The 25,860-nt window shown below is 34.7% G+C and overlaps 1 protein-coding gene across 1 annotated transcript in view; it reads right to left on the bottom strand.

Moving 5' to 3' along the window:
* EYS (eyes shut homolog) overlaps positions 1 to 25,860 on the bottom strand; it is a 1,577,782-nt gene that overhangs the window by 1,472,617 nt on the left and 79,305 nt on the right. The window contains 2 exon segments of the mRNA XM_027604057.2: positions 12,964 to 13,094; positions 13,998 to 14,191. Coding sequence (XP_027459858.2) covers positions 12,964 to 13,094; positions 13,998 to 14,191 — 325 coding nt within the window.

Here is a 25,860-nt window from a genome sequence, read left to right as displayed (position 1 = left end):
AGTGGAAAAGCTAGGAGAAAATAAAACACACTTTTATCTTCTCCTTTTCTTTTTCCTCCCAAAATGATTTCCTATAACTACCTGAAATGTCTCTCCTTTTTTTGGGTTACAGTTTGTCAATTAAGCCAATATTCATTAGACAATTAGCTTTACTCTATTTTTTGAATAGAGTATCCCAAACTTTGTTCAGTGACCTATGGAATACATGCTACTGGTTTTAATGAGAAGTGTTAGGCTCTTTTGGGGACACTGCATTGAATAAAACAGAGTAATAACAGCAAATTTCATCACCAGCACTTTGACAAATACTTCATCTAATGCAGTAATACTGGCATTTACTACATATATTTATTTTTAAAGTGTAGAGAATTCACAAAATAAAATAAAAATCAATGAACCTAAATAATTACCATATTTTAAATGCCAGTTTTTAAAATATATTTTTCAAAACCACAAGGAAAACATAAGCTTAATAAAATTAAAAATGAAATGTTGCAATGCTTCTATAAATAATTGGTAGGAAAATTATTTAGGAAATGTATTGAAACAATGAAGTAACCACTCTGTAAAACAACAAAAATGAAAATTGAAAATTAAATATTATTTGATTTTTTTTAAAGAGCTAGCTTCAAAAATAGTATGTCAACTGTCACTTATGGATTGGGAGCATATTCTTGCTTAAAGTTTTCTAGCTGCTGAAATGGCTCTTTCAAACTCTATACTATTCTAGGAAATGGAAGGAGATAGTTATAAAGTAACTCTAAATAATTTTCTCTGAATCTGTTAACTTGAAATACTCCTATCACTTGTGTGAAGACTTGGAGGAGGTTTAGCTACATTTTTTTTTCTGAGTCCTTACCATTCGATTATAAGTGAGTTGTAATTTTTGTCACAAAGAAAGCATTGTGATTCACTTTTGTCTTCTTTGATTTCATAATCTATGGATGGAAATTCTGAAGCAGAGTTACTTGTATCAATTTCAACACTGTCATGTACTTATTCCACTTCTTGGAAAAAAACCCTTTGAGGTAGATAGACTTATTCTTACAATAGAAGCTTTGCAAAACCACTATATGCATGCTTACTGTAACTTGTTAGGGCATAGACAAATGTCTAACTTATACACTACTCATTATATCAATTTATCTTTTCTGCTTAAACTGAGAGATTGAGTCATTGTCTGGATCTCAAAACATATATGATTCATATTGCACCGTTCTTTAAGCCTTAAAACAATATTATTAGACAAAAATAGCTGTATTTTCTAATGAAAATTAGCATGTATACTAATTTATAATGTATAATATTATGATTTATAATTTATAAAAAACACTATAAGTTAAAGTAGAGAGAGTAATTGAGAAGAACTATTTTCAGAATGTTTATCAAGTTTGACAAGAAAGAAATTTTGAGGAGACAATTGAGCAAAACACCCAATGATGTGTATATCAAGCTACCATAGTTTCTGGGGGAAATGTCCTTTAAATAGACCAACAAATACAGAGGCTTGAAGTAGGAGATGTTAAGGTATTCCAGAAACTTCTCAAGGACCAAAGTGGCAGGAATTGAGTAATGAAAGGGAATATGGTGGAGAGATAGGCAGAAGCAGTTTATGGCTAACCTTATAAACATTTTAAATAACTTATATTTTATTTAAATGTTATGGAAACCTGTTGAATGGTAATATCAGGGTAGTAACGTATGTAAAAAACAAACAAACAAACAAACACACTTTCCTGTGTGGAAGAGATTATAAGGAAGCAAACTATCTCAAACTTAGTTTAACTGTAGTTTTACCATCTAAGATGATGGCAGCTCTGTTTTCTAATTGTTCAGGCCAAAAACTATACAGCCATTATATTTACTTTTTTTCTCTTTAACTCAATCCAGTATAAGGGGATATCCAGTTGATTCCATCTTAAAAATGTAACCATAATTCAAGCACTTCTTTACATGTCCTCTGCCATTCTGGTCCAAGTCACTATCTTCTCCTATCTAGATTACTGCATTAGCTCCTAATAGATCTCTTTACATCTATCTATGTCACTCTACAGTTCAACACGTCAGTCAAAGTACCATTTTAAAAGATAAGAAAGATAATGTCCTTCATTTGCCAGCAACACTGCAATACTTCTTATTTTACTTGGAGTAAAATCCTAAGACTTACAGTGGCATGCGTGGTCTGCAACTGTCCTTATCTCTGGTTTCCTCTCCATTTTCACCACTTTCCCCTGCTTTCCCCTGCTGGTCTCATTAGAGTGATCTCAGGAGCCAGGGATTGTGCTTAGGGTACTTCCTCTGTCACGGACATTTTTCCTCCTGAGAGTTGCATGTTCCATCACCTCACTCAAATCACTGCTTTCTTAGTGAGGCTTCCATTCAATGTCCTACATATACTTAAATGAAGTCAAAACAAGGCAGTCAAGTGGGAGGCTATCAAACTGTTCCAGATGAGAATTTTTGGTGGCTTGAACTAGGGTGTTGATTTCATAAGGATAAAAATGTTCATATCCACGAAATGTATTTATGAGAGAACTTAAAGGGTTTGCTGATGATGGATAAGAAGTGGGCTGAGATGGAGACAGAGAAATCAAAGATAAGTCTAAAGAACACTGACAGGAAAGCAGGTTTATCCAGGGATTGCAAATCAACCCATTAATTTGGAATATATTAAGTTTGAGATGCCACATTAGATATGTATGAAAGAAAGTGGACCCAGGTTTACCGGATGGGATATAGAGTTAAACAGGTTTTGTGTTTTCAGGTCAATAGAACATAGTAAAAGAGAAAAAAGGAGTTTAAGAATGGATATATGGCTATGCTTTGTAAAAAGCAAAATGAAGACCAAGGCCAAGGGTGATGGGCAGAGGATAGTGAGTGCAAACAAATTATTAGAGGTGCCTGCTGGTTGTAGGGAAAAAAATACATAATATTGGTGTTAAAGTACACAAATGAGTTAACTTGAAATACATGAATTGGTGACCAGAGAGTAGAAACTTCAATCAAAATGTTGTAGGGTGTGCAATTACAGGTCAGGATAAATTATAACATATGACCATGGGAAATTTGCCAAGATCAGGAGGAAGAGGAAAAGTCATTGCAAAATAATTGTCAAAGAATATAAGAAACCAAGGTGGGTGAATTTACAAGATGGATATCAAAATCATCAGGGAAGATGACAACAGTGGTTGAGAAAAGGACAGCAAGCCAGATGCTAAAGCCTTTAGTAGGAGATGGGAAGGAACTGAGAGAAGAAAAGATACTTGAAAAGGAGCCTTGGGAGGAAGGAACAAAGAGTTAGAGAATAGTATAGATAATGTCCTATACTAAAAATAGATAGGCTTTTCAGGAGGAGGAAGAAATATGGTCTGGATGTGATAACAAGGTCAAGGCTTTCTATACATTTCCTTTCACAGGTTGTGGAAGAAGGAACAGTAGGTACCTAAGGGAACTATATGTCCTCAGGGTTCAGTTAGAAAAAGAAAGCAGACAAAAGAGAATTTGCTGCTAACAACATGCGATCCAGAAGGCATAGGAAAATACTATTTGATATTAGGAAGTATTTGATGTTGTGCAGAACACTATGGGGCTAAGATTCATTTGATCAAGTATGCCATGGAAAACTTAGAAGTCACACAATGTTGAGTCAACCTTTATGCACAGAGGTCTGCACTAACTTCTGTCATAATGTTTCATTATTTATTATTTACAGGGAAATTAATAAGTCCAGGACTAATGCAATGAAGATCATACTGATGTGAACATATGTTCTCAAAATGAAGCACTTAGGAGATCAGATTTGAGGATTTCTGTCAATTATAATTCCCTGAAAATATAAAATTATGCTAACAGTAGTGGAAGCTACTCTTGATGAGGAAATGTCAATAATGTCCTAGATATTTTCAATTGTAATATAGTTTATAACCAGCATCTACAATGATAAAACTATAAACTTTAACAAACTTTTTCTATGCTAAATTTCAGAATGATTTATTCAAAAGAGGAAGTTAGCCTTATAGATATGGCTATTGATTTCAAGAGAAGAAAAATGCAGCAGCCAGCTTTTGATATAATTAACTCCAAGAAATTGAGGTTTCCTATTAGTTGAGAGTTACTGAGTGACCAAGTGGAGGCCCTCCATTAATTAACAAATTCTGATCCAAACGTGTGATTGCTATTTTAAAACACATCTTTCAGACTTAATGTGAAAATATAACTTTATTATATGTTGAAAGGAAATATGTTGACCTACACATTTCTGTGTATACAGTGTTCTATTTCAAAGTCACATCACATGCTTAATTAGGTTTGCTTGTGACACAAACTGTAGGAAAACCCTAATTCTACCCATGGCTGACATGGTGAGACATCATGCAAACTAATGAAATGCTGAAACTGACTTGAGGCAAGAAAAGTATGTTAATACATTGAATTGACACTTAAGCAGGGCAAGCAGGCTCTAATTGCAACTCAGTGAGTAGGAAAAAGGAAAATTAAAAAAGGAATAAGCTGTGAGAATAAAATAGAGCATCATTATCCCATGAAATATCTTAGAACTTGGGTGGAAAAAATAAAATTTAGAAAGCAAAAATACGCATATCACAAAATTTCTATTTTTTTAAAGATATAGTATTTATATATATATATATATATATATATATATATATTTCCAATATCTAGTTTATGGTGTCTTCTACAAAGATGACTCTCAATAAATATTTGTTAAACAATTGATTTTAGAATAGAAAAAATTGTTGTAAGCGAAATACTCTAGCTGGTTTTACTAACATTTATTTCCTGATTAAGGTTTCCTCATTTCATTCTGATTGTTCAGAATGTGATTATCTTTATATATAGAAAAATTAGAGTCATTGCATTCAGCAAATATTCGAATAGATAAGTGTGTCTTCATATTTGTGTATGTGTGCGAGTGTGTGTGTGTGTGTGTGTGTGTGTGTGTGTGTGATGGCAATATTAAGAGTATGGTTCATGATAGTCTTCAAAGCCTTTATGTGGTCTTATGTTAAAAATGCTTCCCAAACTAGTGTATGAGGAGGATTCAGAATCCTGTATGTCAGGTCACAATGCCCTTCGCTCACTACCTCTACACCTCCATCAAATAGGATGATGATCACTCCATCAGGGATCCTAGAAAGCCTAGCTGGAACTGTGGTCTGAAGTGCCTTGGACATTTCCACTCATATAAATGGAATGGGGCTCACAGAGAAATGCCACTTTAGCACTGCCTTTGGAGGAGCTTCCGAGGGCTGTCCACTGAGCTCTGTGAGCTCTGACAAGACTTCACACCTCCAACTTAATGCCCCACCATGATCCATGTTTGAGGCCATAATGGTTAACCCCTTGTTACCATTTATCCCAGACACCACAAGAGCCCAGAGCCTCCCAGGTCCTTCCTCACCATTTGGATCTTTCCCCTCAATCATTTCTATACACATTTTTTTCATTTTGACTCTAATCTTTCAGTGGTGGCTACTCTTTCTCCCTCACCGTTCATATTTCAGGGGCTGGATCAGGTAGGTGTCTTTTTTCCTCATTGTGTCTTCAAAAGGATCACTGTTCCATCCTTCTCCTTAAAAATCTCAGTTACTTGAAGATGATGCCATCAAACCGTGCTACTCATATCTCCTCCTGTTTCTTTCATAGCTGACCCTCCTGGGCATTCCCTCTAATTCTTTAATGTTCAACACCCAGCTTATTACATCTTTTTGTAATATAATCCCAGTCTTATTTGGTTATTTCAATATCTGCAGAGTTGATCCACTTAAAATTCTAGCATTTTGGAGGAGGATACTGAGGAAGATTTCAATATGCATCCTAACATTACAACCTATTCCCACTGTAGTATTCCATATACTACCATCATGCATAATTCTATTCCTTCTATAATCTTAAATTCCTTAATATTAATTTCAAGTATTTCATATTCCACTCACAGCCTCATTTCTCTTTCCAGCTCACTCACTCCTTCTAGTCCATTTTTCTCCCCAACAATTCTCCATTCCTCATAATCCACTGACCCTACCAACACTTCAATATCTCTTATCCCCTATCATGTGGCATCACTTCAATAATTACCTAAATTATATTACATGGTCCATTTCTATACTTACTTCTTGCATACACCCTCAAATCATTTGCCCCAACTCACTCCATTATTGTTGCCTGGTCAAAATTCAACCCTAGTTTAATTCAACACTCAGGCTATTTTATGTGGGCATATGAATAACAACATGTGGTTTGAGGATGTAACACTTGACTGTAAATTAATCTTCACTACTTCTTCACTTTAATTAGGATCTCTATTGATATATATCAATAATGTTATTTCCCTCCTACTCATCTGTATAACTATTTCACATCTTCTCATCTCACTTTGCTTCCTACCTCACTTGAGGAATTAATCAGAGGACAGTTTCCAATTGATTACCCACCACATATTCAAAGCACCTCTATAAGTACAAATATTCTACTTTGCCTGCTATTACAATTGATGTAACATACACCATCCTATCAAAGCCAACTCCTTTGCTTGTATACTATATATATCCCATCCTATCTTGTGTAATATTTTAAAATTACCTACTTTGAACTTTCTTCAGCTGCCACTCTATTACTTATATTTCTGCTACTTTTTATAGATAAAGTCCAATTCTTTCATTCTATTCACTTGTAGACTGAGTATAATCAGTATTTTTCCCCATTCTTCTTCTTCTTTGTTTTGTTTTGTTTGGATGGTCCATATAGGGAGTGAATTTTTCCCATTATTCTGTCAAAATGTTCCTTTAAAAACTAAAGACTGAAAAAAAAAACCACAAAGCAACAACAAAACATTGTCTCCAATTGCCAATTGCATAGATCAATTTTCACTTTCCTCTAACTAGATCTAATCACATACTTTGAGAAGTCTACCATCGTCTTAATATTCTTAAAATATTTTATAGTTTCTGTAATGACTATTTGTATTTTTTTCACCTCAACTCACGGACTTCTACATTTTAGCTTCATATTCCATTCCTTTAACTCTTGGGTCCACAGTCTCAGTCTGCAAACCTCTCATTCCCTATCAAGACTCACTGTAAACTAAAATCATTCAGTTTTCTAGTTTTAAATGCCATCTCCATGTGGCTAGCTTTCAAATGTATATATGTAGCCCAGACATCTCTAAAATAGCAACTAGCATCCCTGAAAGCCTACCTTAATGTCTTCACTTGGCTATATTATGTGTTTCAGCTAATACGTGCAACACTGATTTCTTGATTTCTACCCCTCTCAATCATGTTTCTCTTCTTACAGACTTCCCTATTTTTGAAAATTCTATTCCTAAACTTTCAATGGAGTAAATAAACTTAGAATTATGCTTGACCTCTTTTTATGCAGCCCTTCAGAAAAATACTGAATCTTCTTCAGAAATATGTCCCAAACATGATCCTTAATTACCATCATCACATGTCACATTAGTGATGGTGTCAATCATCACTCTCTTTAGACTGTATTATAATAGTAGTTTCTTTGCTGTTCTGCCTGCTTCTTCTATGATTGGGATCATAAATTAGTAGTCTAGTCTACAAAAGTGAGTCAGAGTGATCTTTAAAACATTACCTACCTACTAAACTATAAGTTTATTAAGAGGAGGATATTTTGCCTGTTTTTCTTATTTTCTACTGCAATAGAAGAGTTTCTACTGCAGCAGGAAAGCTTATGGAAAAGTAGACACTTAATAAATAGTTATTAAATTAGTGACTTTCATTTCACATCTAGAGTTAAAACCTTCCATCTCACTCAGTGAAATCCCAAATATTTATATTAAGCAAATTAAATAATGAATTAAATAGCCTTTTTAGAAAATGTTCTATGTGTTATATAATAAAGGGATCCAGAGATACAGAAATGAATAAAACACAGTTATTCTCTTGAATATGGTACAGGAGAATAGACTTTCTTTTTTCTTTTTTTTTTTAGATTTTATTTATTTATTTATTTATTTATTTATTTGAGAGAGAGAGCGTGAGAGCAAGAGCAGAGAGGAGAGGAAGAAGCAGGTTGGGCTTCTGCTGAGCATGGAGCCCAATGTGAGGCTCAATCCCAGGACCCTGAGATCATGACCTGAGCTGAAGGTAGATGCTTAACCAACTGAGCCATCCAGGTGCCCCAAGAATAGACTTTCACAGTAATTCCAAAATTACAGTCTATGAAGTAGTCAACTATATTATAGGAATATTTTGTTTTTTTTTTTTTTTTAGTAGATAATGATCAGGTAAAAAATACAACTATGAATAGTACAAAAAGTTTACTATTTAAAATCTGTGATTGAATGAAATTCAGTTTCCATAGATTCTGGCTCTTTTTAATACTTTCAGTCCTATACTTATTGGTATTTTTTTGGCTGAGTCCCCTTGCTAGATTTCCTCATGGTGGCAAGATGGCCTCTTGTAGCTCAGCCACATGCTTCAAGAAAATTTGTCAATGTCACTATAGAGATTTACTGTTTTACATTTCTTTAATACCTCCAGCAGGAGGTTCAGTTTCACACAAGTGCAGACTTTCTGCCAAATGGTTATTTAAACTATGAAAGGGCAAAAAAAGTGCAAACAATTCATTTCCTGTGGCTAAAAAAAACAAAAAAGGGCTAAAAAGCAAACCCCCCTTTTTTTTCACCTTTGTAGACAGAGATCAATGATGATAGAGAAGAGTGGGAGACAATTCTCTGGTTTCTGTTCTCCCATTTTTGTGTCAAGTCCTGGTGAAGGAAATGGGTAAAAGTTTCCATATCATAAGATTCACTATGAATGACCTTATTGTCTAACCAGTAATGACTCTAACAGTTAGGTCACTCTTCTGGTCATACACTCTATTAACTTCTGGGTCCTTGTGTATTTGAGAGCCAAGAAACTCAAAACTCAGGTGCATGTAGCCTTCTTTTGTTATCACACTATAATTATATTAAGAGTCACTGATACCTCGTAGAGGATAGATTAAGGATCTGCCTCTCAGGAGCCCACAGATAGGTAGACATCCAATCTATCTTAATCTCTGAGATCTCATCCCCTTTTCACCCCCTCCAAAGACACTTCTTTCTCCTATTTCCCTAAGCATAATCCTAATGTCTTATAATTTGCAATTCATTTTCTTAATCTCTTGTATATTGCTTTGAGTACTGGACAGTTTCCTCCTTGTCCATACTGTATTTCAGAATGCTGACTTGTGACTTTTGTCTGGGTCCTACTACTGTGCTGCACTAGCAGCAGGTCAGAGGTGAGAGGAGAATAAGGTCGGGTATTTATTTCCTCTACTCCCTCATTACCAGGTTGTATGTTGGCAGTAACTGTGTTTATCTACATAAGTTCATAGTTCATGTCAGAATGTTCTATACTATAGCTACACTTCTCTCTCCATTCTACTAACTGCAATCTCAGCTTTCCCTTTCAACAGTATGGAAAGGAAACAGCCTCCACTCTTTCTAAACTCAGGATGATTACTCAAACATTGTTGGTTTCCCTTAGCTTTTCTCAAATCCTTTAGTTTTTTCATTCAGTATTTCTAGATTACTCTGAATGAAACATCCCTTTTCAGGCAGAACCATAGCTGATTTCAAGTATTCAGAGAAACTCTTCAAGCATTCTTCTAAATAATTTCTTCCATTTTCTGCCATCACTGTATCCCACAATCTGTACTTTATTTTAAAAATTTTGGCTAAGGGGCACCTGCATAACTCAGTCAGTTAAGCATCTGCCTTTGGTTCAGGTCGTGGTCCCACGCTTCTGGGATTGGCTGGCGCCAGGCTCCTTCCTCAGCAGGGAGTTTGCTTCTCCTTCTCCTTTTGCCCCTCCCCCTCCATTTGTGCTCTGCCTCTCACTTTCTCTCTCTCAAATAAATAAACTCTTTAAACAAATTTAGCCCAACAAATAAATAATAAAAATTTTAACCAAAGTATTAACACCTCGGTCAAAAATTCCTCAGTAATTTCAGAAAATTACCAAAATTAAGTTCTACCTGTCTGATGACACCAAGACATCAATTATCCATTTTCTTTTTTCCACCAAATTCTACTTGTGTTCCACTTGCTCCCAGAAATGCCACTTACGATGCTTCATTACTGTCACTTATTGCTCTTAAAAATAACATTTTTTTATACTAAGTTCACAGACACCTAAGGGAAATGCTAGTTTATAAACACAGGTAAAAAAAAAAAAAAAAAAAAAAAAAAAAAAAAACCTCCTTTCTAACACTGTGTTGCTATGGTTACTTAGGTACCAAGTAAATTCTCATAACTAGTGGTTTACCCTCCTTCTCAAGGAAGTAATTTTCAGTTCCTCTCTCACCTAACCATAGGAATTTAGATCTAGTCTATATGTTTAAATGGAGAGACCGATACCATCATCAGTGTTCTATTCTCTTCACTTCATTTTACCTCTTCCCAGCCCCACATTTTTTTTTCTCCCAAATTCAGAATATAAGAGCAAAAGCTTGGGTTGAAGTGTATGGATGTAGGAGGGAAAGAGGTATAGGAGGATTTCTGCATCGATGTTATTTGAGCTCAGCTCATCTTAACCAGTAACTCTTAAAGTATGGTCTCCAGATCAGCAGCATCAGCATCACTTGAAAATTTGTTAGGAATGCACATTTGCAATCCCTACCTCAGATTTATTGAATTAGAACTCTAGGGGTGGGAAATAGCTGTTTGTGTTTTAAGTAGCCCTTCAGGAGATTCTAAAACAGCTAAAGTCCATTACAACCACGGTGTGAGAATCATTGATCTAGAAAAAATATACTTTCTAAGATAGCAAAACACAGATAAATTTTTTAAAAGGTATTTAAGTTGAAGGGCTTTCATTGTTCTTTTTATTTTCAGTCATTCTCTTAATTTCCTTTGGGACAAGAAAAAGAGACTCCAAGACTAATTTTTTTGTCATTTTTTCAACTTCATGCTTTATTAATTTATGTTGATTATAACTATATCACTTCATTTGAGTCAGAGTTGGAAATGATTTTGACTGTCAGTGGTGAGTTTAGGGGGTTTGAATCTGGGTGCTGGAAATTCTGCTCTTGTGTCCCACATATGTATGATACTCTTAATTTCTGAGGCTTAGGTTTTCACTCATCATTCAAATTAGACTTTGTTATTTCTGCCTTGTTGAGGCAGTTCTGTGTTTACTCTCCTTTCACTTTCCTTATACTTTACCTTCTATTAATCAGCAGTCTAATTTAACCAAAAGAGGGGACCATGTTTTTAAATAAGTAGATTGGAGATGAGCACAATGTTTGCCAAATTCTTAAAGCATGTGGTCATTTCAACAATTACAACACATATAGTCAGGCTCACATTAATTTCATGAGTAAGTTTACTTCAAAGTTGTTACACTAGTTTACTTGCATGACATATTTCATCCATCCTAGAGAAACCTAGCTGGAATTTTTACAACATCCATCCTATCTAGCACATGCTTAACAAAGCATTCTAGATTGAACTCCATAATTTTAAAATTAAATCTATTAATTAATAACAGAACAATCAACTGAGAGATGGCAATAATGCCTCTGGTTATCTAGTTTTCCTGTTGATGAAATTTAAAACAAAGCCTTCTAGACATCAGAATAATGCTAAAAATAAGGACCAATAAAATCATCCTACCTAATAAAAATAAAATAAATATTATATACGTGAATGTATATTTACATATTTACACAATGCTACCTATATTTTTAAATGTTGGTCACTTTTCTATGTATATTTATAAATATACTTGCACTATAAGGCTCAGAACTAGAAATTATAAATTAAAAAGTCAATATTTTTAAAAAGATAGCAATTGAATTTATTGATAAATTAATATAAGATTGAATGCATACACAAATTTGCCTAGATCTTCCAAGATTTTGTTATAATGAAGAAGCTTCTCTTCATTTTCTTTTGAAAATGTCACATTTTAAAAGCTTAGTATGTTTCTAAACTTTGCAATTAAGTTCCTTTTGAAATTGATGAAAATACTGTCCTTGGTACCTCTGTGATGTGTATGCATACTCTGTTTCTTTTCAGGATATTTAAGGCTTTCCTGTAGCATAGCTAATAATTTTCTGCTTTTATGAATATTCTAACATTTTGAGGCTGTTTACTGCCCTTCAGTAATGCCCAACAGAACTTACTTTAAGCAGCCAGATAAAAGTCAAGTAAGTGTGAAGAGTACAAATTGTACTTCCTAATGGTGTGAGAAACTATTTATAAAGCTATTTGAAATGGACTAAAATTATAGGCCCAGATAACTAGGTCACTTCTGTCATTTACAAATGAGTAAATTTTAGCAAATCCTTATTTAAAGAAAACAATATTTTTAAAAATCCTGCCTGAAGACCCTAAAAAACTGTCAGCCGAGGTCTGCAAATTGAAGGAAGATGTGGTTTACTCTATACATTCAAAATATAATAATAACATTGTCTGTGTATAGTAGACATACTTACATTTATCTTTTCTTTATAGACCTCTAAATATTATTCAGTTATCCTAAATATCTCCATTATAAAACCAAAATGTTTTACAACTCTTTGTCCAAATTATGCCTGAGAATTTCTTAGTTTTTTAAAACAACTCATAAAACACATTAAAATGTTTCTACCTTAAAGTAGAATATTAGATGCCATTAAATAAATTTTAAGCTTAAAACAGAACATTCTTTTATTTTTGTCCACATTTTTTTTAAGATTTTGTTTATTTATTTGACAGAGAGAGACACAGCGAGAGAGGGAACACAAGCAGGGGGAGTGGGAGAGGGAGAAGCAGGCCTCCACATAGCAGGGAGCCCGATGTGGGGCTCGATCCCAGTACCCTGGGATCATGACCCGAGCAAAAGGCAGACGCTGAACATCTGACCCACCCAGCCACCACCCTATACACATGGTTTTAAAACTCATGTATTTTTGTCTAAAAAAAAAGAAAGTAAGTAATTATACCTGCAATGATAATCTTTCTCATATTTCGTACATGTGGTATTATTCTTGCAAGGAAATGACTCACGTGGTGTTTGAAGTTGTCTCTTACAAAGTTTGCCTGTAAATGTTGGTGAACAGATGTACATAGTACCCTAAGAAAGATCAGAAAATATTTTTTATAGAAGTTTTTGGATATTTCAAAGATAATAAAATGATTCTTACCTGGAGAGGAATGGAAGCTATTTTTATAAACATGTAGAAGTTCTCTGTATAATAATGTGAAAGAATCTATTTCCCAAAATATCACAACAATCATCTCACACACTTTTCCTACCACCTGAATTCAAGACTTAATTGAGAATTAGGACTATCCTTCCCTCCCCCTTGAATGTAAGCAAGCTGTGACTATGGAGAAAATGATGCTCTGTGATTTTCAAAGTTCTGTTTAAAAGGCCATATAATGTCTGTCTAATTATTTGGGATGCCTGCTCTTGGAACCCAGCCACATGCTGTGAGGAAGCCCAGGACTTACACAGAAGTTATATTTAGGGTTCTGGATCGATAGTTCCAGGTGAGGGCCCAGCTAATAGCCAGTATCAACCATCAACCATGTGAGTTAGGAAAACTTTAAGATATTAATATGAATTTATAATAGAAATTCAAAAATGAATCTTACTAAAAGAAAAAGATAGTGAGTTGTGGAAATTATTACATTATTTCCTAGTCTTATTTATTTAAATGTTAAATTCAAAGGTTAAAATATAAAAGTATCAAATAAACAAAAAATTAAAAATAACTAAAAATGAAATGTTTACAAAATTATATTGTTCACAAGGGATAATTTCAGTGGAAGAGCAAAAATGAAATTTGTTTGTAAATTGGGGTTTTTATTTAAAATAGGAAAACATGAAAATCAACAAATGAAGTATCTTTTCTGATACTTCTGATTTTGAAATTTGTAATATGTTAATGAAACTTTAATTATATTTGTAATTTTCAGATAGTTTGGTAATGGTAAATATATATATAAATCACTCTCTTAGATTCAGACTTACATTTGGAATATGAACGCAGTCAGCATCATTCTGACATGGTGTTGATGAACATTCATTCACATTGGTTTCACAGTTTTCATCAAAAAATCCTTCTGGGCATTCACAAATGTAAGCAGAGCTTTTATTTTGGCAAATTTCCCCTTTCCAACAAGACTGAGAGATATAACATTCCATTGACTCCTCGCAGAATGCACCTTAAAAGATCACACACAGACACAAAGAAAATATAAACATGAAATATGGCAAAACTCATTATAGAGAAGGTCTTCAGAATTCATTTCAAAAACCCAGACTTATCATGGGCATAATTTATGTATCATCAAATTTACCCATTGCAAGTCTATAATTCAATAACTTTTGCGAATGTGTGGAGGTATTTGATCATCAGTACTATTCAGTTTTACATATTTCCATTACCCAAGAAGAGCTCTTTTATTGTCTCTCTTTGTTCCCAACTCTAGCCCCAGGCAATCATTAATTTTTCTGTCTCTATTGATTTGCTTTTTCTGTGCATTTCATATAAATGGAATGGTACAATATGTTGTCTCTTGTGGTTGGCTTCTTTTGCCTAGGATAAAGTTTTGAGGATTTGTCATGTTGTATTGGGTATCAGTATTTTGTTACATTTTATTTCTAAAAAGTACTTCACAATGTATACATCTTGTTTATTCATTCATCAGTTGGTAAACATTTGGGTTGTTTCCACTTTTTAACACTTTTTTATTGAGATATAATTGACATATTAACATTATATTAGTTTATCTTTTTTATTTGGTAGAATTCCCCTGTGAAGCCATCATTACATTAGTTTTAAGTGTGCAACATAATGATTCAATATATGTATATATTACAAGACGATCACCACCATAAGTCTCCTTAACAGTCATCATCACACATAGTCACAATTTTTTTCTTGTGATGAGAACTTTTAAGATGTACTCTCTTAGCAACTAACTTTTATGAATAAATGAATTCATGCACAAGTATTTGGGTGGATATATATTTTCATATCTCTTATACAAATTTCTTCCTGAGGTATATGATAAAAACATGTGTAACTTTTTAAGAAACTGCTAAACTGTTTTATTTTTTATTTTTTTTTTTTTAAAGATTTTTTATTTATTTATTTGAGAGACAGAGAGAATGAGAGAGAAAGCACATGAGATGGGGGGAGGGTCAGAGGGAGAAGCAGACTCCCTGCTGAGCAGGGAGCCCGATGCGGGACTCGATCCAGCGACTCCAGGATCATGACCTGAGCCGAAGGCAGTCGCTTAACCAACTGAGCCACCCAGGCGCCCGCTAAACTGTTTTATAGAGTGGCTGTGTCTCATCTTACATTCACATTAGCAGTGTATAAGATATCCTGTTTCTCCCCATTCTTCCCAACATTTGATATTATCTATCTTCTTTATTATAGCCATTCTAGGGCTGTGAAATCACATCACCTTGTGGTTTCAATCTGCATTTCTATAAGATTAACAATTTTGAGTATCTTCTCATATGTTAAATGACAATTTGTATATCTTCTCTAAGGCCATTTCTACTCATATAGTTAAACTGTAAAATATGGTATTATTTATTTTCTTAATATTGAGCAGTAAGTGGTTTTTGTATATTCTGAATATGATTTTGTGATGAAATATGTGAGTGCAAATACTTTGTCATTTTCTTGCCTTACTTTTTCTTTTCATGTTCTTACTTAGTGACTTTTTGATAGGAAAGTTTTGATTTAAGTCCAAATTACACATATTTTTTAGTTTCATTAAATGCAACTTGTAATGTTTTCTTTCATATATCATGCTTTTGGTGTCACATAAGAACGCTTTGTTTAGCCAGAGGTCATAAAAAGTTTCTCTTATGTTTTATCAGAAGTTTATGATTTTAGTTCTTAACGTTAGATCTCTGATCCATTTGAGTTTTTTTTATTTTTGTTTTAATATGGTGTGAGGCAATGATATGAGTTATTTCATATAGATTTTTATTTTTAATTAATTAATGTTAAAATATATTTGCCCCAGTATTTTTTTTAGAGATTGTCCTTTGTCCATTTAATTGTCTTTTTCACTGCTGTGGAAAATCAATTGCCCATAAACATAACAGTTTATTTCTGATTCTCAGTTCTGTCCCACTGTCATATATACTCACCCATATTCAATAACACACTGTCTAGATAAATGGAGCTTGATAGCAAGTTTTGAAATTAGGCAGTCATCCAATTTTTTCTTTTTTGTTGTTGTTGTAGTTACTTTTGTTTTTGCAGTTTCACATAAACTTTTGTATGAGTTTGTCAATTTGTACACAAAAGCCTGGGGGAAAATTGATAATTATTTTAATGAATCAAAAGATAAAATTGGGAAGAATTGTTATATTAAAAATATGAAGTTCCCATCAATGAATATGCAATATGTTTGCATTTGTTTAGGTTTTCTTTCAACTCTCTCAGCAAAGTTGTGGAGTTTTCAGTTAAAGTCTTGTATTTATTTAATTAATGAAATCTATACCAAAGCATTTATTCTTTTGACAGTATTGTAAAGAAAATGTCTTCTTATTTTGAGTGGGTATGTGTAATGGTGAGAACTGTGAATTGTGTAAGACTGAAGAATCACAGACCTGTACCCCTGAAACATATAATACATTATATGTTTAAAATTAAAAATAAATAATGATTTTGTAAATTCTGTTGCTAGTATATAGAAAGGCAATTAACTTTAGTATGTTATCTTGTATCCTGCAAACTTTTTTTTAAAGATTTTATTTATTTATTTGAGAGAGAAAGAATGAGAGAGAGAGAGCACATGAGAGGGGGGAGGGTCAGAGGGCGAAGCAGACTCCCTGCTGAGCAGGGATCCCGATACAGGACTTGATCCAGGGACTCCAGGATCATGACCTGAGCCGAAGGCAGTCGCTTAACCAACTGAGCCACCCAGGTGCCCCTATCCTGCAAACTTTATAAAGTCATTTACTAGTCTGGTAGTCCTTTTTTTGGATTCCTTAGGGTTTTCTACATATGAGATATTGTCACGTGTTAATAAAGATAGTTTTTACTTCTTTCTTTTCAACCTGTATGTCCTTTTATCTCCCCATCAAACAGTCTGGAACATCTTATATAATGTTAACTACAAATGGTGAAAGTGGATATCACTTTTGTTTTCATTCTAAAAGGAAAATCTGTTAGCCTGACATTATCAGTATGATGTTATCTGGACAATTGTCATAAATATATTTTTATCAGATTGAGAGAGTTTTGTTCTCTAATTTGTTTGAGATTTTATAATAAATGTGCATTGCATTTTTCAAATGGTTTTTCTGCATCTATTGAGAGTATTGTATGGTTTGTTCTTTTTTTAGTAATATAGTATTAAATTAGTTCATCTCTCAGATGTTGAACCAATCTTGCATTCCTGGGAAAAAACACAATATGTCAGAGTACAAAAATAGTTTTATGTTACTGGATTGGGTGTACTCTTATTTTGTTGAGGATTTTCAATTTATATTCATAAATTATATTTGTTTTTAGTTTTCTTGTCTTGTGCTGTCTTTGCCTGATTTTGATATGAGAGTAGTACCAGCCTCATAAAATGAGTTGAAAAGTATTCTTTTTTCTTCTTTTTCCCCTTTTCTTTGTGAAAAGTTTGTAAGGACTCGTACTAATCCCTTCCATATTTGCTAGGTCTATATAGGTTTTCTATTTCTTCTTGAGACAATTTTAGTAATTTGTGTTTTTCCAGAATTTGTCTATTTAGTTTAAGTAGTTTAACTTGTTTGTATAATGCCGTTCACAGTATTTCCTTATAATCCATTTATTTTGATGGCCACTAATAATGTCCCCACTTTAAACATTGGTTTTACTGATTTGTGCCTCCCCCTATTTTTTTCTCGGTCACTCCAACTGAGGATTTATTCATTTTGTTTTTCTCAAATATCAGTGTTTGGTTTCACTGACTTTTCTCACAAGTTTTAGTGATTTTTGCACTAATCTTACCATTTCCTTTCTTTTGTGTGTTTGTGGTCCAGTTTATCTTCTTTTTCTAGTTATTTAAGGTAGAAGCTGAGAATATTGATTTGAGGCCTTTTGTTTGTTTGTTTGTTTGTTTATCTGACAGAGAGAGAGAGAGAATAAGCAGGGGGAGAGGAAGAGGGAGAGGGAGAAGCAGGCTTCCCACTGAGCAGGGAGCCCAATGTGGGGCTCAATCTCAGGACCCAGAGATCATGACCTGAGCTGAAGGCAGATGCTTAGACAACTGAGACCCCCAGACACTGCAAGACCTTTTTCTTTCTTAATGTAGGAATTTAGAACTGTGAATTTTTCTATAATCTTTGTTTTAGCTACATTTAATACATTTTGATATGGTGTGTGTATATGTGTGTAATTTCTTCAGTAGGTTATTTAAAAAATTTGTTTAATTTCCAAATATTTGGAGATTTCCCCAAAGTTTCTTCTGTTCATTTCTAATTTAATTCTCTTGAGATTGGTAAGCATATATTGCCTGTATTTTATTTTATTTTTTCTCTGTTTAGTTCTTTTAATGAGTACAAATCAGAGGATTTTTTAAAAAATACATATTTACAATGTTGTGCAACCATCACCACTATATAATTCCAAAATATTTCAATCATCCCAAAAAGAAACCCCATCACTATTGGTAATTTTCAGCTGCCCTTCCCCCAATGTCTTTGAATCCCCTAATCTCATTTTTGTCTCTGTGGATTTGCCTGTTCTGGCCTGAATTTTAATTCTCTCACACTTATTGAAACTTATTTTATGGCTATGTTCATTTGTTTATGTATTGGCCACCAATGCCAGAGTTGAGCAAGCACATGTTTGGTACTTGATGCAATGTTAGAACGAGTGCCTCCTTAAAGTCTGTGCCCTGGACAAGTCACTTGCCTCCCTCTTGTCCCCACACTGATAAGATCATGTGAATAGAATTAATAAAGTAATGGATGCTATTAAGGCCTAGGAGTTTCACTGCAGCTTTTACAAGACCTGGATCACTAGGTGTTTCACTGCAGAGTTGAGAAAATTTTGTGAGATTGTATTCAATCTGTTGTCATAAGACACATTTTAGTGACCATAAAAAGTAACTACAGCCTGACAATTCTTGCCGTATCTCTTAATTCCTATATTTCAAAAACAAAATTTACTCTTTTATCCTTGTTTGCTTGAACAGAGCTTTGGGCAATTCACACATGTTGGGCTGAATGGGGAAATATCTGACTTCTTGTTAAAAATGGCATAGTTGGCCTCCAGAAATTATCTACAGAAAATTTTAAAAAGTATTTGTTTTCCAAGTTCATAAACCTTGTCAACCAATTCACTACATATCCCAAAGCTAAAAAGCATGTAACATGTTTATCCCAAAGCTAAAAAGCATATAACATGTTTACTAGAAAGCAATCTTTATATCAAACCCATTCATTATTATGTGAACAGGAACATTAAGAAACATTTAGTTATGAAAAATTAAATTACTTAACAACAGTAGATAAGACAAAAAAACACTTAGATAATATGCTGTTAATTCATTTGATGTTTGGATTGTGAATTAAATTCTAAAATATAACAGCATAAAGGTAGTATAAAATGTTGAGTGACCACACCATTGACATTATTATATTAAAATAAAGCAATATCTAATTTCAGGAAATCAGTACATGAATAATTATTTTGATCATGCAAAGAAATGAATGTGTATTTCTCAGTGTTGTTGTATATTAACATCATATTATCCTATTCAATAATTTAATATGGGGAATAATATTTAATTATATTTAAGACATAAATGTTAGCACCATGGTAGGAAATTTTATGCATGATACTGCCTTATATGTATGTAATGCTTGGCATTTCTATAGCACATGCATTCATTTTTTTTTATAAATTCCTTCAGACAAATCTGGGATTTATAAAGAGCCATAATTATCCAGTGTATATTTTAATTTTCTTCTAAGTTAAACTAATTTTTCTGGAGGTTAAGCAACTTGCCACATGTCACATAATTGGTTAATTAATGACAAATTAGTAATAAAATTTTGTGCATTCCATCTAATCCCATTATAACTATATGCTGTTTCATGATACTTGATTAGTTCTGTAAAATAAATAAATAAATAAATAAATAAATAAATAAATAAATAAATAAAAAGGTAGAAGACTCAAATATCAATTTATTTTTAGCATTAATCCAATATTACAACTCTAGGGTACAACATTATGTTGTCCAACATTATATGTGGAATATAAAAAAGGACACAAAAATAATTATTTATTGGTTTCCTCTACAAACAAGATTATATAGTCTAAATATGAATCCTTTGTCATGTATGCAGTTTGCAAATCTGTTGCTTATCTTTTCATCCTTTTATGGGGAATTTCTTTTTTTTAAATATAATTTAATTTAATTATGTTATGTTAGTCACCATACAGTACATCATTAGTTTTTGATGTAGTGTTCCATGATTCATTGTTTGTGTATAACCCCAGGGCTCCATGCAATACATGCCCTCCTTAATACCCATCACCAGGCTAACCCATCCCTAAGCCCTCTTCCCTCTAAAACCCTCAGTTTGTTTCTCAGAGTCCATAGTCTCTCATGGTTCATCTCCCCCTCCAATTTCTGCCCCCTTCATTTATCCCTTCCTTCTCCTAATGTCTAGACAAAAAAAAAAAGTTTTTTTTGATGACTTCCAATTTATGTATTTATGTATTTATATATTTATTATTTTTTCATTGGTTGTGCTTTTGGCATCATGTCTAAGAGCTCTCCTTCAGTCACTATGTTCCAAATGTTTTCTGCTATAAAACAGTTGTCAAAACAACTAGAGTTATTTTTGTTAATAATGTCATAGTATATGACATAGCATATGAAAAGTAATAAGAATATAAGAAGATATGTTGCATGGGTAATTAAAAAATATAAAGAATAATAAATTATGTGTGATTGTGTTGTTGTTGTTGTTCTTTTAATGGATATGTGGTTTCTTCTAAGACATTAAAATTGCAGACCAAACTGTGATTTCCTAAACACTAATTGAATTATACTTATGAAGCTTCACATGTTCTATTATTCAAAAGGGAATGGCAAGATTCAAGGAAAGGTACTCTTTTTTGTGTTCTGATATATTGCCCTTGATGGAAGTTTTGTGCAAAAGTAGATCATGAGGAAGGGAGATGATTTCTCAGAAAAGAATGGATGTTGGAAATGTCATTCATCATAGAAGATTAGCACTGCTAAAAAAAGTGAGGATTTACAAGGATGAAAAAAGGCTCTTCTCTTGGCCTCAGGAACTTGAGGCCTGGACTCTAATAAAGGAGGTATATTTGGGCACTTTTGTTGTGCAGAGATGTAAGTGGTCCCCTAAGACTAGGGCCTGACCTCAGGGCCAACTGGGTGTCTGTATGAGCTAGTCTAAATGTTGTCCATGAGGTGAATTCTGAGGTCAACTCATCTAGTGCCTAAGTATATGTTTCCTGACTTAACTCCTTTTTATTATCCTCTCAGTAATGCCATATTGTGCATGTGATGGTGTGGATTTAGCATTCCTATAGATAATTGAAAAGAAATTTTTGCACATACTTGGTGCAAAGTAGCATGGGATACTAGCAAAGAATCACAGTGGTTAGAAATGATCCACCAAATAGTTAAGAAGGAGTCAGCAACTCAGTAGCTAATAGCTCACTAATGACAATCAGATTGGTTTATGGAACACTGGCAGAGACAGCATAGCTTGCCATTCTTCCAAAGGCTATCTGAACTTCTTATCCACACATATATATTCTAGCCAATGTGATCTTTTTAGAAATTCTGGGTGTCTAGCCCAAGCCAAAGCCTTTAAGTACTAATATACTTCCTTCCATCCCTCACCTTCTTGCACTGGCCACCTGGAGGTCACATGTTCTGGTTGGCATATCTAAAATATTCCATCAGACTGGATTCCTGAGTTGCTATTTGGAAAAGACCTGCCTTGCAGAGGCATCAGATGTTCAATAGCCTCCGTGTGAATAAAAAAAAAAATTGGTTTAAGGTGTATTAGTTAATTCAACATAACCCAGACTAATATGACCACTAAAGAATATTTTACCAAATTGGGTTCTGCTATAACAAGCACTTAAAATTTATGGCATAGGCTTACTGAATGGTGATCAGCGAGGAAATGTGAAAGGTTGAAAAGATAATAATCCATATTATAAAATATCACCTGATGTAACTTGAGAGAAATTTGAATGCATCCTTATTCAACAGCTATAGCAGAAGAGGTTGAAAAAAAAACAAAAATAGTAGAATGTTTCAGTTGCTATTTACTAGTTTTGGCAAGAAAAATACATAAAGTAGATGTACTAGGGACTATTTGCAAACACAAATACAAGAATAGATGTATTGGAAATATTAGGGACCAACATTATGAATGAAAATTAAGTATGGCTATTTATGGGTATGGATTAGTGTGGCCTAGAATATATGGGTTCTGTTTCTATTTCTTCATTTTATTAAAGTGTTCATGTTAGTTACCATATGAAAATAAACTACTTTATATCAAAATACGAGGCATTAAAAAAAAAACCTGTTCAATGTAAAAACAATTACTGGAGGGTAAATGCAAAGGTAGACAACACACCTTTCCATTTTAGACTTATTAAAATGCTATGTTCATTGCAAGCTGAAGATGAATTTGAATAGAATGCTACATTTTGTTTTGCTATGTTTTATATGAGCAACTACATAAAGCACAAATAAATCATGCAAAAACTTTAAGGAAGTATAATATATCTAAAAAAACATAGCCTATTTAGTAGGAACAATTTAGCAATCTGAATTTAAAAATAAGAACTTAAATACCTTAAAAAATATTATCATAGAGAAAGAAAATAAAGTTAACATCAATAATTCAGATTCTTCAGTTTTTTTTTGTTTTTGTTTTTTTTTTGAAAGAGAGAGCCCACAAGTGCACAAGAGCTCTGGGGAGGGGCGGGGGCAGAAGGAGAGAATCTCAAGCACACTTGTTGCCGGGAGATGGGGGGTGAGTCCAATGTGGGGCTTGAACTCATGACCCTGAGATCATGACCTGAACTGAAACCAAGTCAGATGCTTAACTGACTGAGCCACCCAGGTGCCTCTAGATTCTTCAGAGTCTTTCGATCCTTTCCGTTTAGGTACTAAAAAATACAACCAATTACTGTAAGCATTAAGGAAATTAGTGTACAGAAAACAATAGTCCATTTGTTTGGAACCCAAATTAGAATTTTTCAGGCAGGGAGAACAACTTTATCTGTATATTATTAACTTAAAAATGGCTATGAATCTGTAATGAGTTTAAAGTGTTTTGGGCACCTGGGTGGCTCAGTCATTAAGCATCTGCCTTTGGCTCAGGTCATGATCCCGGGGTCCTGGGATCGAGTCCCACATCAGGCTTCCTGCTCGGCAGGAAACCTTCTTCTCCCTCTCCCACTCCCCCTGCTTGTGTTCCTGCTCTCGCTGTGTCTCTCTCTGTCAAATAAATAAATAAAATCTTTAAAAAAAATAAAAAAAATAAAGTGCTTGGTCACAACTAATCAAGAAATGCTAAGGAAAGAGAACTACCATGATGGAGTATTTCTCTGAGGGAAAAGCAGGGGAATGGAGAGATTGGGTCATATTTGGATCACTAGATCGCTTGTCCCGTATCTTTACAACATTCGAAAATATCTCATGATTATGTGTGATATTGTTGGATTTCTTAAAACCAACTATGGTGTACAAAAGTTAAGCAATTTTCAGAGGAGCAAGATGGCAGAGGAGTAGGAGACCTAAATTTCGTCTGGTCCCAGGAATTCAGCTAGATAGGGATCAAAACCATTCTGAACACCTACGAACTCACAGGAGGTCGAATTAAAGAATACCAGCAACTCTCTGAACAGAAAAGCAACCACTTCCTGGAAGGTAGGACGTGCACAGAAGTGACCAAGGCGATATTTGGGAAAATAGATGGCGGGGGAGGGGGCCTCCGTCGGCCACTACTGGCAAATGATAGAGCAGCAGAGCACAAAATCGGAACTTTTAGAAGTCGGCTCTGCTGAGGGACGTTGCTCCAGTGGCTAAGCAGGGGGTGGAACCCTCACTGGGACAGTGCGGTCTCAAGACTGTTGGGGTCACAGAAAGACAGGGGGTGCCTGAGTGCTGCAGAGTTCCCAGGTATCAGAGCAGGGAAGCTGGGCTGTGGAGACGGAGCCCAGGGGTGGGCTCTCAGCTCGGGGTTGCCATAAACCATGATCCATGGCACAGTCGGGCCACTGCTTCTCTAGCAGGGACACAAAAAGCAGCAAACCTGGGGAGACTCACTTTCCTCCCCTGGGAGGAGTGGTGCAGGGGCTCACCACAGGAATTTGCTGGGTTTGGAGACTCCAAAGGGGGTCGTGTGCCAGAGATAGAAACACTTGGTCACAGGCTGGGTCAGCATGGAGTGCGGTCAGAGACCGGGGAGATGGGAGTGATTGATGCTTTTCTCTGGGGGCTCACTGAGGAGTGGGGACTGGAGTTCTCTGCTTCTCTGGGGCAGAGATTGGGAGGGCATCATTTTCACTCTCATCCTCCAAAGCTGTACAGAAAGCTTGCAGGGAACAAAAGCTCCCAAGAGCAAACCCAAGCAGTTTACTTAGCCCAGCCCCAACAAGGGCGGTGCAATTCTGCCTTCAGGCAAAGACATTTGAGAACCACGGCAACAGTTCCCTTCTCCAGAAGATCAGCAAGAACAGCCAGCCAAGACCAAGTTTACCAATCAATGAGGAAAGACTGAGAGCTTTCCCCCTAAGGTCAGGAACATGGCAGGGATGTCCACTATCACCACTGCTATTCAACATAATATTAGAAGTCCTAGCCACAGCAATCAGACAACAAAAAGAAATCAAAGGCATCCAAATCGGCAAAGAAGAAGTCAAATTCTCACTCTTTGCAGATGATATAATACTTTATGTGGAAAATCCAAAGACTCCACCCCAAAACTGCTAGAACTCATAGAGGAATTCAGTGAAGTGGCAGGATATAAAATCAATGCCCAGAAATCAGTTGCATTCCTATGCACCAACAACAAGACAGAAGAAAGAGAAATTAAGGAGTCGATCCCATTTACAATTGCACCCAAAACCATAAGATAACTAGGAATAAATCTAACCAAAGAGGCAAAGAATCTGTACTCAGACTACTATAAAATACTCATGAAAGAAACTGAGGAAGACACAAAGAAATGGAAAAACGTTCCACACTCACGGATTGGAAGAACGAATATTGTGAAGATGTCAATGCCCCTTAGAACAATCTACACACTTAACGCAATCCCAATCAAAATACCATCCACTTTTTTCAAAGAAATGGAACAAATAATCCTAAAATTTGTATGGAACCAGAAAAGACCTCGAATAGCCAGAGGAATGTTGAAAAAGAAAAGCAAAGCTGTTGGCATCACAATTCCAGACTTCCAGCTCTATTATAAAGCTGTCATCATCAAGACAGTATGGTACTGGCACAAAAACAGACACATAGATCAATGGAACAGAATAGAGAGCCCAGAAATGGACCCTCAACTCTATGGTCAACTAATCTTCGACAATGCAGGGAAGAATGTCCAATGGAAAAAAGACAGTCTCTTCAACAAATGGTGTTGGGAAAATTGGACAGCCACATGTAGAAGAATGAATCGGGACCGTTTCCTTACACCACACACAGAAATAGACTCCAAATGGTTGAAAGACCTAAATGTGAGACAGGAGTCCATCAACATCCTAAAGGAGAACACAGGCAGCAACATTTTGACCTCAGTCACAGCAACTTCTTAGAAACATCACCAAAGGCAAGGATAGCAAGGGCAAAAATGAACTATTGGGACTTCATCA

This window comes from Zalophus californianus, chromosome 7, assembly GCF_009762305.2.
Source record: "Zalophus californianus isolate mZalCal1 chromosome 7, mZalCal1.pri.v2, whole genome shotgun sequence".
NCBI lineage: Eukaryota > Metazoa > Chordata > Mammalia > Carnivora > Otariidae > Zalophus > Zalophus californianus.
This window is presented reverse-complemented; position numbering and strand designations above follow the sequence as displayed.